This window comes from Crinia signifera, chromosome 2, assembly GCF_055691185.1.
Source record: "Crinia signifera chromosome 2, ASM5569118v1, whole genome shotgun sequence".
Classification (NCBI taxonomy): domain Eukaryota; kingdom Metazoa; phylum Chordata; class Amphibia; order Anura; family Myobatrachidae; genus Crinia; species Crinia signifera.
In genome coordinates, this window is record NC_139218.1 from 202,936,964 (window position 1) to 202,955,168 (window position 18,205).

Here is an 18,205-nt window from a genome sequence, read left to right on the forward strand (position 1 = left end):
GGGTGTGGGTGGTGGTGGTGGTAGCAGCGTCAATGTTGGGCAACTACGCATAGTCAGTGTATTCTTCATAAAAATACCCCAATTTGGCTGCAAAGTGGCATCACATAGACCAGTGATGGCTAACCTTGACGCTCCAGATGTTGTTGAACTACACATCCCAGCATCCCCGGCTACAGTTTTGCTACTTAGCTATGCTAAAACTGTTGCAGGGCATGCTGGGATGTGTAGTTCACCAGCAGCTGAAGTGTCAAGGTTATCCATCACATAGACAAAGCTTTTTCGTAAGCTTTGCCTGTGCATGAGATACTTGATACATCTGTGCGATATAATCAATTATTGCTTTGCAGAGTCGCAGATTGTTATCACAGCACATTTGCATCCTCTGAAGTGGATGGTGATTAATTAACCCCTAAAAGATACACTTTAATTGTATTAATAGCACTTGAGACATAGGGGTATATTTACTAAAATGGGAGTTCTATTGAAGATGGGATGTTTCCCATAGCAACCAATTAGATTCTACTTATTTATTTAGTACCTTCTAAAAGAAAATAGATCCCAACTCCAGTAGAACTCTCATCTTAGTAAATTTACCTGATAGACCATAAAATGGAGAAGGCAAGAGATTTAATACATGAATATAACCTAAATGTTGACCTATATTGTATGTAAAGTTGAATGTGTATTTCTGTACTTAGATGAATTCCGGTAGGAATATTGCACTCAAGGCTTAACCCCAGACTCAGTAAGTGTACATTAAAACCAAAAAGCAAACACAAGACAAGTCATGTGTATGGCAAATACAAATTCTGTAAAAATGAATAAATAAATAAAAAAATACAATAAAAGGAATGCGCTGTGTCATCAATGCACTTTATATACATTGCAAAAATGGTTTACATAATGTGAATACATTTCTAGAAACATCAAACATGCTACAGTTAAAACTTCTCCCAAGAGGTACACAGCAATGCCCAGTGGCAGAGCTACCTGTGCTGTCACTACCTCAGCTGCCTCTGAACTGCTTTGCAACAAAAAAAAAAAATCTTAAACATAAGAATTGCATGAAGTATTGGATATGTTTAATACCCTGCTGATAAGGAGCAATGTCTGTAGTGATTGTGTCAGTTTCTGTAAAATAAATTAGCAAGGTTCCAAATTGTATGTTGCCATTAAAATGTAACTATTAATATATTGAAATATGCATCGTTAATAATATATGAAAATAAAGCATGAATCCTTTAAGTTTAAAACACAATTACCCAACTGGCTGAATGCATGTTCCAGAACAGAGGTGGAACTACCATTGGTGCAACAGGTACAGCGCACTAAGGGGCCCACTTCTATCCCTGTCACCTCTTCCTGCCAACAACTGTTTTTCACTCCCCCAACCTCTCCCTGTCACCCTCTGCCTCTCCCTGTTTTTCCCTGTCACAATATGCCCCCCCCCCCCAACCTCTCCGTCACCCAGTGCCAAGTAACATATTACGGATTTGGGTTGGGGAGGAGGAGGGGGGCCCAAATAATATTTTTGCACCTTGGCTCACCACCCACAACTTCCACCACTGTTCCAGAACCTTCATTTATGGAGGATACATTGTCCCGATTCTCTTTTCTAAATACAACTAGAGTATTTATGAACATCCCCCTGTACTGTGATTTGTCAAAATGCATACTTACACCATTTGATGGGTGTGAGGTCCAACCCAACTCTGCTTGTGACTCTTTGGAATCCAGCAGAATAACTGAAATGAAACAGATTGGGAGAGATGATGTCATGCAGTAATATACCCATCTTTAATTCAGTTTTACTGTACATAAAGAAAGTATTTGTTCATACCTTTCTAATTAGGAGCTAAAGATATGTCTTTACATAACAAAAGAAGCGGTGCAAATTTATCAAGAGAGAGAAAGTATCAACCAATCATCTTCTGACATTTTTCAAATACAGCCTGTAAAATGGTAGTTATCAGCTGGTTGGTTGGTACTTTATCACTCTCTTTTCAGGGATTCAGAGATAACCAGTGAATACCTGTTATACAATAGCACTGCCAATATATGAAAGTATTTCAGACGCTTTAATTCTCTGGTGTGGTTACCATTGGCTACTGTATATGGATAAAAGAGCCTCTGAATGCCACACTTAATTACTTAGATCAACACTGTGTTCATAAACCCCCATGCGACATCAGCCTAATACTTCTTAGCAGAGAAAGTTATTGATGCCTTTAGAAGTAATGAAATGTCAACAGTTACATTAATTCACTTGCCAACAGCTTTCTGAGTGGGAGAGATGTCGTTGCCGCCCCCCCCCCCCCTCTTTTTTGTTTAAAGAAATTGCCAATGCTTTTTCTGTGACATTAGATATGATCGCCTGTTTGTAAGGTATTAAGAGGTCAAGACACACCAGTGGAAATTATCTTGAACATCTGAAAGGAAACAGACATCCAGGTATTGTTTGTTCAAAACTAGTGAAGAACAAAAACCAAAAGATATGCTGTAATAGGGAGGCAAGGTATTTGATGTTAACATTTTACAAATACATGTATACATTTCTAAAAAATATAATAATATACACCTTTAAAGTATACGACAGCTACAAAGAGTACAAATAATGTAATGACATTTACGTCACTTAAAAAAATGTTTTATATATATATATACAATGCAAGAGGGTCCGGCACTCCCCACTGGCTCCTGCTCCGCTAATGCACCTTGACCTGGGTGCCCGCTGTTCACTGGAATTCCAGTGCATGTATGCAGTTCAATAAAGTAGCGTCACTCCAGGTACTGAAAAATATCCTTTTACTGCATAATGTCTACAGTGTTTCGGGCCGGGGCCCGTCTTGAAGACAGGCCCCGGCCCGAAACACTGTAGACATTATGCAGTAAAAGGATATTTTTCAGTACCTGGAGTGACGCTACTTTATTGAACTGTATATATATATATATATATATATATATATATATATATATATATATATATATATATATATATATATATCTATATATATATATATATATATATATAATTTCCAAACACATGGATGGCACTCGCATAAATCAACAATGAAGCAACAAGAAGAGTCCACACACGGAGGTGTAATTGACGTTTCGGGTCCTTGACCCTTTATCAAGACTGATAAAGGGTCAAGGACCCGAAACGTCGATTACACCTCCGTGTGTGGACTCTTCTTGTTGCTTCTTTGTGCAGTCCATGTGTTTGGAAATTATATATCCTGCAGAGGAGGACGTGGCACCGCAGCAGTTGATCTCAACATATTCTGGAGTGTCGGGCATCTACCTACAAATATATACATATATATATATATATATATATATATATATAAAGAGAGATATCTATATATATATATATATATATATATATATATATATATATGTATGTATACTATATACTACATAAATATAGTGAGGGTGTGGCACTCTGGATAAATTGTTCAATTGCTGGGGGTGCCCTCCTAAATATCATACAGCAACAGACCTTACTTCCAGAAAGTAAGGTCTGCACCTGGCATTTTGTAAATAATGGCCAGAGAAAAGGGAAGAAAAGGGCTGAGACCCTTGAAACATCACATTTAATGCTTATGACTCTTCCTTTAGAGTATTTTACTGCGCTGGGTGCCCGCACAATGGATAAACTACACAGGAGAGGGCTGGTGCAGCACTCCAGGTGGCTATAAACAATGCTCACGCTGACATACAGGCTTCAAAGTAATTGAATATGTCTCATATCCCACTGTTCATCAGTGTGGGCTTGAGTACCACATGATTTTAAAATACAATGGATCACCGGTATTCTGCAAGCGTGCATCCACAGGTTACTGCCGCAGCATCTTTGTTCCACCGAACCCTCCGTACACCAGCGGTTAATTCTCCTCTCCTGCGCGTTCGTTTATTGGCAGAAGTCTTTTTATTAAAAAACAACCTTGCACCATGAATTGCTTCCTTCTATTTCTATTTGCAGATGCACTTTAATCCCGTTTGGATCCCTCCCGGGATTCCTCTTTAAGTTGGAAGTTGCGGTCTTATATTTGGTTGAGATCTGGTTCCAAGAGCAGGAGGACTCTTTTGGAGTATATTTATTTAAAAGGACTGTAAGCACAATATAATGTGCCATGAGCAAGAAACTATAATGGCAAGTTACAGAGAGACAGATGCTTAGGGAGTTTGTTTTGCATTTATGGGTACCTGGTGGCAGTCTCATGACTACACTGACAGGAACAGGAAAGCTACATAGAGGCAGTGAGGCCAGACACAGGGACCGACTGAGGCTGCTGCTGCCGCTCTTTCCTTAATGTGCTGTCGCTGGCGGACCACTCTGCAACTCTTATGAGAGGTTTAGCAGAGAGAGAGATGTACAGGGACTATGCCTGCCACTCTTCCGGTGCTGCTTGGTGCAAGTTAAGCCACATGATCATAATGCACACCTATAATTGGGGGTGCCGCTGATGTGCCTGCACAACGCAACCTGCAGACCCACTGTACGATAGGTCCACTCGGCCAGGGGCCTCGTGGGCCACAGCTGCAGGTTGTGAGTGAGGGGGTTTGAGGTTGAATGGCCTGGTCCATGAATGACCATTAAGCCCATGTGAAAATATGTCCCTTTCTTTGTTGCTCTCTTTGGGAATACATCAATCAATGGTTTCATTACCATTAACAAATGATTTGTCATATCTACCAACTCTCCTGATACAGTAGGACAGTCCTGCTAATTGGACACTATCCCACTGGTCTGGCTTTGGGGCAGTGTTCCGCGGGCAAGGGGGGAAGAGGCAGTGATCACCCCTGCTCTGCTCAGAGCAGCCGGTGACCACTAAATAGATGCTGTGCCGATGTAATTGGGAGGGTAGCTGGGGGCTGCTCAGCTGCTTGGTTAGCACCGGACAAGCCCCCAAAATGACATAAACATCACATTGGGTTCACACCACTACGTCCGTCTCCCCGCTCAATGCCACGCCCATCTAATCAGTGGCTCTGCCCCCATTTCAGGCCAGCCTCACCTTTGGCAAAGCAGGTCCCAAATCTAATACGACTAAACTTGTAAAGTATGGTTTTGTACCTGTTGTCAGATATTGTGTTTCTAGTTTCTATATGAAACCTACCCCAAGTCAGTTACCTGTCTGCGTAGTAATTCATTTTCCAAGTAGTTCTATTATGCTGAGTGCAGTGCTGTGTATAGAATGTGCGCTATCTAACAAAGAAATTATCAGCCATAAAATATTCTAAACACTGCCTCCAAGATTGCAGGCTATTTTGCACCTCACTGCTTGCAAATGACACCTCACCAAGCATATCTTTTTTTACTGTTCTGAATTCATATTCTTCCTATTGCAAAGATAATACAGGAAAAAAAGAAAATACAACATCTCCTTTTATTGCACTAATGAGATATGGATTGTTTGCTTAGCTCCCGTCTTGCTATGCCTCATCTTGACAGAAGAACCATGTAAGTTCTAAGTAAGCAATAAAGCAGGAGGGATGCTCCCTGTGTGCACAGGATGGTTTCAGTCAATGCATCTGTAGAAGAAAAAGCCTTTCAAAAGGACACAATTTCATTCATTATTAAGATAGGCTCTGTGTCTGATGCAAAAAGACTAATAAGCAGCATGTACTGTATTACATTAAATCCATAATAGTCTAGGTCAGTGCCCATTCCTTTCTCCAGTTTGTGGCTTAGAGGTTAATAGGTCCATTTATTGTAATGTGTGATATATATATATATATATATATATATATATATATATATATATATATATATAAAAACAGGGCTTAAAGTGGTCAAGCAGATGTGGGGGAACTCATTTATCTATACCACCTAATTAAACATCCTGTTTAAAGAAAGGATTGCGCAACATAAAAGTTCTATTAGGCTAGAGATTGAAAAAGGAATGGCAGATCAGCCTGTGGCTAAACATTTTTTACAAATATCCCATAATCTGTCAGCACTTAAATAACGCATCATAGATCAGGTCCCTGAACATGTTAGAGGGGGAGATCGAGGATGCAAATTGCTCCAACTGGAGTCCAAATGGATCTACCAGTTGGAGACACTAGCCCCAAAAGGGTTAAACGAGCAATTAGGTCTGCAGTGCTTCCTATAAATGTATAACCTCTAGTACGGACTTCTGATTAATAGTATAGATATTACGTGAATGCAAGGATATGTTGAGGCTATGTGTAAAATACATTATTAGTGCTTTGAGCACACTCGATGATTTATAATTAGCAATGCGATTCGAAGTATTTGATATGTCAGATTTTATTACATTGTGACTCAAACGCCTTCTTTGCTTTTATGTCCTTTTTAGGCTTCCGTACTTGTAGTTTTTCACTGAATTGTATGCTTATTGGTGGTGGTTTTGTCACTGATTTGTGACGTCATCCTTCCTGCGACTGGCGGGATCATGATGTTTGAGCACGGGGGTAGACTCATTGTATAAAGGTAAGATGTTCATTTGTAACTGTTATCCTGATGAAAAAGCTAAATATAGCTTTGAAACGTTGATAAGATCAACAGTCTCATTGTGTCATTCTTTGGAAGTCGCCGCCGAGTGCCGCCAGCACCTACCTGTATTCATTTCCCTTAAGGAAAGCAACGGGCGCAATTGGACTATATTTGCATGGGAGTGCCAGTACTCTCTCTCTCTCTCTCTCTCTCTCTCTCTCTCTCTCTCTCTATATATATATATATATATATATATATATATCCAAGAATTCGGATCACACTCTCCTCCAAGGGGTTCAAGCAACTGCTGGGGTGCCAAACTCAGTCATCCGGACCAGTCCAGAAACAATAACATTGTCCTTCTGGGTTCCAGAGCAAAGTAGTTTGAGAACCTCTGTGTAAACATATAGCATTGCAAGTTAATAAATTGAAGTGAAGTTATTGTAAGCTTGTTTAATAGTAAAACATCCCCAATTCTAATATTTAATTTGTGTCCAAAAAACTTTCTTTGGGTAGTTTAGATTACGCATTGTAAACATACATCAAAATAATACGATTAATATAAATTATACTCTTAAATTATTTATTTCTATTATTTTTACTACTACTACTACTACTACTACTACTACTACTATTATTTTTATTATAATTATTGTTGTTGTTTTAGCTTATCATTATCATAGTGCATAGATGTTTCATGCCTTTTGGGTGAGATTTTCCAATGTTAATTAACCTCTCAATGAGTGATCACCCCTACATATCAGCCCCTGATTGTTTCACAATGACATCCCATTTTAATGCAGCCAGATCTCATTAAAGCTATTAAATGACTAGTAAGTAAAGCAGCTGTCTCAAAAAGATTTTAACTGTGCCAATAATAGCATGTATCAGACAATTTTAAAGCAATGCTAAATATTATAAATACATATATACTGTAGATATGTTAAAAAAATAGTTGACTTTAATATTATCATGATGGTAATATTTCAGATTTTTCATGTTCTTAATTTTACTGATATAGAGAGTTTTATACAGATTTAAGGCTGCAGCATACAGGCAGTCTTCACTCAAATAAGGAGGCCCCCAATGCCCTATGTAAAGATTTAAATGGCCAGGCATGCCAAAAAGGTATGTGCTTTTTGGTGCAGGGTTTGAATTGCAAATACCAAAGTAGGTTACAGGAGTACTTCTGTGTCCAAGTATAGGCTCATACCTTGCTCCAGCATACCTGACCTTGTGCTATTATCTACCTGTTCCTGACCTCGGCTATACCTAATCACCCATCTCTGCCTGATCCCTTGGTACTGCATTTGATAATTCCTGGTTCAACTTCTGCTTTCATTTTAACTTGATTCTGCCTCTCCCTGGTACTTCACTGTCAATTCTGATCTGGATTTTGACTATGCCTTGTACACCCTACTATGTACTGGTAGCTACACTTCTGCGCTCAACAGCACCTGCAAAAGGGAACCTGGGCATAGGGCAATGACCTATATGTTGGGTTCATCTACTGTAAGTCCATAGTCAATACAACTGGCATGTTAGACTCTGCACCTCTGTTCTAGGTCATTACCAATCTCAAATATGGGCAATTACGCATTACTCATTGGTTATTTCTGACAACTATTTTGCATCACAGGTGGTCAGATTTAAATATTAAGCAAGTTTTAAAGTTGAGAGGGGTGTCATCTAGTTTGATTCTAGATTGCAATGTAAAGATAAAACTTCTATTGTTATACAGCTCATATTTCCCTGCTTGCAACAAAAGAAATTAAATAATTAGCATCCCTTACTTTGCAACATGGTTTGTCTAGAAGGAAAGGTATTTGCTCTATCTCTGCATAACCCTTTTTGGCCCACAGACATAAGTTAGGAGTGACCAACACTATCGTAAGGAACGTCAGCACCATGGAGAGCGCCACACATTTCAAGATACAGTATTTTCCCTCATTCTGTTCTCAGCAGGTTTGCAAAAGATTACCAGTTGCTTCATCCTATTAAGATGAACGAACGCACTGAGCTGGCAAAGATTAGCTTATAATGGCATAATATTTCTATACACCTACTAAAAATGCAAATTTCAATGGACATATATCTAAACCGTAAATGCACTTGCACATAGTTCTCATTATCAACATGTAAAATGTAATCCTAAATCCCATGCTGCAGAGCATAATGCATAATCAGGATTATTTATTAACATGTCCGTAATTCACATCTGAAAAACCACAAGATTAAACCTTGACTTCTCGATAATAAGGTGAAAAAGTTTTCATGGCTATTAAGGGGTATTGGAGTATTTCTATTTTTTAAATTGAAAAAAATAATTACAGTTTTCTGTAGATAGAATTTACACAATAAATACTAAATATATGTGTATAATATTTGTACTTCCATGCTCTCTGAAACTAGACAAATGTTATATAGTTTAAGGTAAAACATATATTTTATTTGTGCAATAACTATTTATACAATTCGCACACCATTGATTGAATTGCATTTAGGTTCCAACAAATAATTTTTGAAAAATTGTATATTATAGAAACTTATCTGAATAAAAAAAATGTTAAAAACTTTGACAGCTTAACGAAAATTGTTATCAAATGCTTCAATAATTTAATGACAAATCCCAATATCTGTAGCTAAATAATTAGCCTGTGCATAAACTCCTATAAAAAATATGTTTATAAACCGTTGAAACTTGATAAGATTTGATGTCATTACCACAGTGTCCATTACGAATATTGTGAACTATAAAGAACATTGCACTCTACATTGTAAATTATTATGGACATTATAATTCAACACAGAGATCCATGACCCTCATAAAAGCACTGCAGTCTAGTCCCTCTGTAAAGTCACAAAGCTCTTTGGTAAATTAAGATATCCTTATAATTTGCAGTAAGGGTAAATGATGTACAGTGATGGAAGTAAAGACAAGGGGATGCCAGAATGAAAGTCTAAAAATATGTTTGAAATAGTGAATAAATACAACTGTGGCAGTTCTCAGAATAATCCTAAACTACAGCTGCTTGAAATTCTGTACTCATACATAAAAACAAAAACAAACAAATTAAATGTATGCATTTAAATCCATATATAGAAAGGCAAATACTGCGCTGATCCGTATTAAAATGTCCTAATATCCACTGGATGTATGGTGCAGCTTCTCTCCCACAAGCCAATGGCTTAACAAGCATGCAACTAAGAAAATGGAGACAATGAATAAAAGTATATTTACAATTTTATATAATAAAAAGGTTCACATACATCAGAAGTAAGATATAAACAGCTTGCCAGCTATAAGTATCAGGAGTCGGGTATTTGTGGGTGTGGCTTGCAGTGACGCAATTCCTGGCTGTGGGTCGAGGTTGATTCAGCAGCGTGCTGGTGGCTGTGCGACTCCGGTTTGATGCTACATGCGACTACCCGACTCTTGATACTCATTGCTGGCAAGCTGTTTATATCTTGCTTCTGATGTATGTGAACCTTTTTATTATAAAAAATTATACACATACTTTTATTCATTGTGCGCTGTCTCCATTTTCTTCCTCTATATATATATCCTGATTATTTGAAAATCTTATATTGAGGACTAGCGCAGCCTGCCTGTTTAATAACTCCTTATAAGAAAGTGAAAGCTAAATGATCTGTTTCAAACTTGCTGGATATGGAGAGGGGGAGCTGTGAAGACAGAGATTGGAGGTAGTAGCAGATAGGGACTAAGTTCGTGGACTTCTAATTAGTACAGTATGTAAATAATTTTATATCACATTTTCCCATATTAGCTTTAGTTGTCTTGCAGTACATATTATGGGCCAGATGCACTAATCTTCAAAAGTGATAAAATGGAGAGTGATAAACAGCCAGCCAATCAGCTCCTACCTGCCATGTCACAGACTGTGTTTGAAAAATGTCAGGCAGGAGCTGATTGGCTGGATGTTTATCACTCTCCATTGTATCACTTTTGAAGCTTAGAGAATCTGGCCCAATGTATTTGGTGCTGTTGGCAGCACTACAGCAAGGCAAAATTGTGCCTTGTGCAGTGAGGAACAGAATAAGCAAACAGAAAGCCTAAGTATGAAAGGTGGATCCCTGCATGCAAAGTGCATGCGCCAATAGCTGTGCAATGGTACTCTTCCTGGGACTGATGCCCTGGGTGGTGGCACTGCACATGCACTCCTAGTAAAGAACCAAGCTGTTGATGGGTCCTACTCCTCCAATTACCAAATATTTATTTGTTCTATGTTGTGAGGTGGCATCTCTGCTTATATCCATTCTGCTTCTCAAATCATATTTTTTTTCTCTATTACATGCAGCCTCTACCCTCAGTAACACATAGTAATCACACAAGTGGACAGGTCAATGCCACCCACAACGTCTAATTACAATAACTACAGTTTCGTTCATGCAAACTACTGTATAGTACTTCACTGCAAGAAAAAATGTGTCCTAGCTCTAACATTAAAATGTATTAAAATATTAGTGATATTTTTCTAAAGATTTCAACTGTTGCATAGGCTTCTAGTTATAAATAACTTTGATTGATGTTTTACGTTATTAAAGCCTGAATTCTGCTGCTGTGCAGGTTGAGGTGTGAAATTTCATTTGAAAGCAGATGGTATGAAATACAACAAATGAAACACTAACAATGTATATATATATATATATATATATATATATATATATATATATATATATATATATATATATATATATATATATATATATATATATAACAAAAACAACCCATAACTATGGTTTTCTCTTAGTATATCAATATTTTAAAGTTATATCTAAAGTTTAACTTGGAAATATATCCATATATTTGTATGCCACTGTGACAGTGTTCCCCAAGTCCTCAAGGCAACCTAACTGCCCAGACATCCTAACACAGATGGTTAAATCAAATTGACAAGAACTAATTAATTCACATTAGCCATTCTTTTCCATTCTCATGGAGTGTCTCGCTAAAATCATGTGGTACTCCCGGCCATCTGGAAAAGTAGGCAAGTCTTCTGAAGCTGAGTTATACATGGAAGCCTCCCCCACCAGTTACCGGCAGCATCTCCCACTCACACCCACAGCTGCAGCATTTTGGCGATGGTTGGTGACATTATACCTCCCTCTTTACAATTTCAGTAATGAGGGCGATGTATACTGTAGTGGGGTACGGAACTGCAATGACATGATCGAATCTCTACTCCTCCCGATTGCCCCCCTATGCATAGTGTAAATTGTATTATTGCAGTAAAACATGCATATAAAGTTCCATATAAACAAAAAGTGTATCTGGTGTCACTAAATAAACAAGGAATTAATTTTCTTTCTATAGTGGTGGTCCTCAAGTATAATCACCATAACTGGAAGACACTAGTAGCCTTTTTATAATCACCATATGCTCAAATACATTGTCACATGATTTTTCATCCTCAATGTAATCATCAACATCATGGTTAACACTGCTGTCTCAAAGCGCTGGTGTTATTGGGTTTAGTACATTATACAAGTTCATTAAAAGAGGTGTACAAAGGGTAAAGATCGGCGAATGACATCTTACAATCTAGATTGGAGATGAGACTGTATGCTCACGGTAACAAGCTGATCTTTGCATGCTTTGTACTTCCCTCCTTCCATCCCTCATCATTTTTCAAACCCTTGTTTTATTTCCAAATGTGAACAGCCTGTCAGTAGGTTTATCTGGTATGTAAGTTTGTGTGCAGTAATATTGACATCTGGTAATACCAAGAAGAAAAGGAATGGACTGAAAAATGATGTACAGATGGAGCTCCTCTCATTTATCTTCCTTAGGCCATGGCTCACCATGGCTATCCTATTGTTCTCAGCAGCAATACAATACATAGAACAATACAGTAGGGGATTAGCAGGGTAATCCTATTACTCATTTATTCATATTAAAGGAATAGATGAGAGTGGCTCCATCTGTACTCTAGCTAGGTTAATGATACCTTTAAATGTTCCACAAATTACCAGTTATTCTTGGTAGTATAACTTTCTTTAAGTCTTTAAATTTCCCCATGGACTCACCAGGGTCTTGCCAACTGAGTGACAAGGGGATAGCTTCAAATAGTTTTGGGGATCACCCTGCAGCTAAAGCTTTGGGTTTAACTTTGGAGCTATATCATTATTAGCCAATTTCCCCAAGTAGTAAGCCAACAGCTAACATTCATTAAACCATATATTCCAGGTAAAGTGCCCAAAAGCCAGAGCTCCTGAGGTTGGGAAAAAATTGACTGAAGTGTACCCTCTGGGACTTACATGCAGGGTAGCAGCATTATGTGAGAAGCTCCAGGTAGAGCTTTAGCAATGTGGTGAACCCTGAAGCCAACTGAAGCTGCTCCAAGGTTTTACCACTTTACATTGCTTATACTGCACATATAAAGTAATAAAGCGTCAATACACATCAAAGGTACATCTACAGTATATGCAATGTATCTGAAGCAAGAACTGTATTTTTCTGTTGGAAATTTTAAAAGGTATGTGCTGTAAAAGGAGACAACTGTTACCTTGCACATGATGAGCCTTGGATGTTCTGAAAAACGTTTATTTTCTATTTATTTACGACTTTTATTGAAACATGGCAGCTAACAGATTTTGATGGAAGGACATTGTGTTAAATCTTAGTGACTGCCATAAATAGCCTTTAGTAATTCAATAAAAAACAGAGAAATGGCACTAACACTGGGCATGTTGTATTGTACTGCATTCCTGTATTGTGATAAAATAAATGCACAGATGTGTCCACATACATTAAATCATGGATTGAAACAAAGTCACTCAATACATTCTGCCACACAGAACTTATTGTAATTTTCAACAGGAAAGCTTAAGACAATGTAGTAGCACAGTCAGTCAATAGACAATTTATTGCAAAAACATGTTCTATTCATGTTCTATACAAAGAGACAGTTTAACAGAGGTGGGCCTCCTCCTCTCATTGTGCCAGAGACTAGTGTGTATACTGTATGCCAGTCTTTGGAAACATGGTGCCCACCATGTTCCAGTGCCAAATACTGAATGTGCATGCGTGTTCGTAATTTTTCCAATGATTTTTGTCACAGCTGCAGAACCGATGTAGGACTCCTGAATAGTAATTAATGAAACATGGGTGCTGTGTTACAGCCTGTGGCACCGGGTTCTGACACGCTGGGTTGCCAGGGGGGGTTAACATAGTGTTCAGCGGCACACTACTTCCGCATAGTGCTCAGCGGCGCTGCATGGCACCGGGAGACAGCGGAGTGTTTTTTTTTTTAGGGAGAGCTAACACAACTTTTGAGATAACAACAAACTTTGATAAGATCAGAAGTTGGCATAGGTGCATAGACATTCTTTTTTCCATTTGTGATGATTTCCAAGAGGAACGCAAATAATGTATTTAATATACAGATGGAGCCGGCTCCATCTTTCCAGCGGCTGCCTCCCACCAGGGGCGCGCGAATGAGACGCTCGCGCCCCGTGGCAATGGAGCTTGCCTCAGGTCTCCACCGCCTCCCCCGCCACCAGTCCCCCTCGCCGCTCCGACACCACCCCCCCCCCCCGAACTGGGCAGCGTCTTCCTGAAGTGGAGACGGCAATGGAACGCTGCCCAGTCGATACTGGGACGCGCGTGCATGTGAGACGCATGCGCATCCCAGTCCTTGTCGCCGGCGCTTTCCAGAGAAGGGGATCTGGCGGGTGCCGGCAAGGGATGAGCCAGGCTACATCTGTATGAACGATAACACACTAACCTGGATTTTTTTTTTCTGTTTTGAAATGTACTCTTTTTTTACCTGAAAATTAACATTAAGAACAGTGATCTATAAACCAGAACTCACATTACAAAACTAAAGGAAACAACATGTTGGTATAAAACAGCAATAGCAGCAACTAAAGCAGACAATGGATCCACACTTTTCTAGGAGGCCAATTTCATTGATTAACGAGGAATTGTGCAGAAGACTCACTTTTATAACATCAAAACAGAGACTTAAAAATGAATTCCTTCAAAAAGGTTATAAAGAATCTATCTAACAAGAACAGATTGATAGAATCGCAATATAATCTAAATGAACCTATTCATTTCTCAACATCAATCAGAAATGCCTATTACATTTATCACAAAATACAAGGGAAAGGATTTTTAACAATCATTGACATGTCCTCCTCAATTACTGAGGAAAAACTTGTATACAGAAATGCAAAAGATGTAAACAATAGCTAATGAAAAGCTATCTCTCAATACAAGAACTATTATTTTAGAAATTAGTATGAAGCCCATGTTTTAAAATAAAAAATCAGATGTCCTGTTAAAAAGAAGGAGCCATTTAATAACTGAGTGGCCATTTTGGCCTATAATATGTTGAGTAAGTTAAAAGAAAGATTAAAATAAGAGTTGCAAAACATTGTTACAATATAAAAAATACAATTAAAAACCCACAGTCAGTTCTTTTCCTAGATAGATATAATAAAGATCCAAAATTACTAAAATTCATTGGTATCCAAAAAGTGACACCCTGGATGGGGAATGGGGAGAGGGAGATGGCCGCCGGGCCCTATTCAGTGCTGTCTTCCCCGACAGCACTGAACAGGGGAGCTTGGCAGAACGAGCCCGACTTTACAAGCAGTCGTGCTCGTTTTGCCGAGAACGTCCGGGAAGTGACGAGCTGCCGACTGCAGCTCACCTCTTCCCGGACGCAACTCACAGACATGCCCCCTTCTCATCCCACTGCAGGCGAGACATTGAATCCCACCTGCGTGTTCTCGGTCGACCAGACCGAGAATGGGACAGGGTCACGGCAAGCTCAACAGCCGTGACCCCCAGATTGAATACCCCCCACAGACTCTGGAGCCCTACAGACCTATTATCGACATTGAGCTTAAAGATTTTTCTTTATATAAATCCTAATTTTATCCTTTTTATTACTTTTTTCACATAATATGCTATCCTAATATCTATTTTTTAAGTATAAAATACATTTTAAACTATAAGTTTAAAATAAACCACAGGAAAACATTGTTTGACACACTTCAGCTTCCATGCGTATCCTTTTTTTTAAAGCATTTATAGAAACGCACAAAGTATCCTTGACAAATCATCCTTATAGAGGTGAAACGCATTGGTTAGAGTGGGAGAATAGACAAAGACATCATCCGCATTCAGCTGTAAGCAACACGAGGTACAGCCGCATGTGACGTCAATTGGTCCGGTTGATATTGGCTGAAGCGGATTAATACAATTATACAACTGTATAAACTATTATCTCCCTAGCTGCTACAGAATGTCCAAAGGGCTGTAAACATTGATTTTTGCTTTGTATAATAATATTCTTATGATACTATGATTTTCTATGCTTTCTATATTTTATCAGTGCTCGGTTTTGCTATAATAGCTTGATTACCTGATAATTTTTACATACTGAGCAGCTTAATTGACCTGTGAAGTTTACTGTACATTATAAATTTTATAGTCTATGTATAATATGTGCTATTCACATGGGGAGGGTTAATTTAATTGCAGTTGCACCTGCACCCGTCATTGAAAAGTATAGGGGTGGGAGGAGGTCAAGGATCTTCATTTAGGACAGAGTTTTCCTTGCCTCTGGGACGGGTGACAACATGGGTGCTGCAAGCCGCCCACTGTTGGATGCTTTCATTTGATGCTGCTTCCTAGGATGCAGATCAGATCACTTATACAGCAGCTGAATTCACATACAGCACAATCACTAATGCTTTCAAGGAAGCAGCAGTGATAGCAGATTCATATGCACCTGACTGACCCTCCAAGATGAGCACCTCCTACCTTTGAATGCCATAAACTACAAGTATCTTCCAATGAAGCAGAGATCCCTAGGAAATCACAACTCTTTTCCAATAGTGCTCTGTGGTTCTGTCCCCTTTTTATGTAAAGTACAACATAAAAGCATAATCTGTATAGTATATGAGGCAGTTTAAATGTTGGTTACATTTTATTTCAATCATACAAGTTGTACATCAATACACAGCAGTAGCACCCTTGGGATACTTCTGTAATAATACAGTAGTATTATAAGTTATCTGTTATTATAACAGTCTTACAGTAAAAGAGTGCTGCAGATTGTAAAGTCAATGTGTTAAAACAATAACTAATTTATGAGAGTTATTTCACATCCTACTAATACAACAACTCAGTGCACGATAGGATCAATAAAAATAATTGTACAATGATGAGGCCTGCAATGAACAACCAACGTCCAACAGCACTTCCATATGTCTTACATAACTTTAATGGTTCTGTTAGCTGGAGACTGGGTAAACTAAAGGTAAATTGAAGTTGTAATCATCCAGAACACTATTTGAGGAGGAGAAAGCTGTGCCACAAATGTGCTTGGAATCAAAACACACAATATGTTTCATGGCCAATTCTCATATCATAATAAACTTTCTCATCCGGCTCGCAATTTCTCTGCTTATACCATCACACATCTGGTCTGGAAATGGTAGCTGGGGATTGCATTATGCTTCTCTATCTGCTATTACACAAGGTTATCTCTGCATCGCTGGTCCTGCCTTGCCTTTAAATGATTTATACCCATACTATGTGATTGATACCAGCCATTTAAAAGCCCTCCCAAAGGAGAAGAATTGCTTTCATATTTCTGTATAGGAAAAGACAAAGCAGGAAAAACACAATCTGAAGGTATTTCCAACCTACACAACACTGTAATAAATAATATAAGGGTAATGTGGGTATGTTGTTGGTAAATAAAATGAGTATGAAATATAAGGTGTTTTGATCAATCTTCTTTGTGTTTTCATTATTATTACTTGCTAATAGTGTTTTATATAGTGTTTACAAATCTTGCAGCACTTTACAGAGAATATGTACACATTCACATTAGTTTCTGTCCCAGTTCCCTTACCATAGGGACACACATTCAGCTTAGTCTAGTTCACCAAAACGGTTCACCAATCAACCTACCTGTATGGTATTAAAGTGTGAGCTTCACCTGGGGTACTTTGAGAAATTCCAAGCAAACGTGGATTAAACATATAAATTTCACACAGACAAGGAGCTGGTTGGGATCAAAATCAATGACCCTCTTGTTATTAGGTAAAATGTTAGTCAATGTGCCACCCTGCTTTGTAAGGATATTTTCATATGTACTACTACTACTAGAAATTATTAGTTAACTTTTTTTTAAATACACTGTACTGTATATAGTATACTGTATGTTATGCAGTCCGCATCCCCGCGGTCAGGATGCTGGCATTCAGTATACCGATGGTGGCATCGCAACTGCCTTTAAAACGCATTGCCAGATCTTCAAAACGTAAGTATTCTTGGGATTTTCCCAATATATCCCATATATCTACAGTCGTTCTCATAAGTTTACATACCCTAGCAGAATTTGTGACTTTCTGGCCATTTGTCAGAGAATATGAATGATAACTCACAAACTTTTCTTTCACTCATGGTTATTGGTTGGGTGAAGCCATTTATTGTCAAACAACTGTGTTTATTGTTTTTAAATCATAATGACAACAGAAACTAATGACCCTGATCAAACGTTAACATACCCCAGTTCTTAATACCGTGTTTAGCCCCCTTTAACATCAATGACAGCAAATGGCCCTGATCAAACGTTAACATACCCCAGTTCTTAATACCGTGTTTAGCCCCCTTTAACATCAATGACAGCTTGAAGTCTTTTGTGGTAGTTGTGGATGAGGCTCTTTATTTTCTCAGATGGTAAATCTGCC

General features: G+C 38.4%; 1 protein-coding gene across 1 annotated transcript in view; it reads right to left on the reverse strand.

Moving 5' to 3' along the window:
- Positions 1-18,205, reverse strand: part of EPHA10 (EPH receptor A10) — a 545,244-nt gene that overhangs the window by 491,195 nt on the left and 35,844 nt on the right. The window contains exon 2 of the mRNA XM_083173569.1: positions 1,681-1,745. Within this exon, the coding sequence (XP_083029695.1) occupies positions 1,681-1,745 (65 nt within the window). The remainder of the gene's footprint in view (positions 1-1,680; positions 1,746-18,205) is intronic.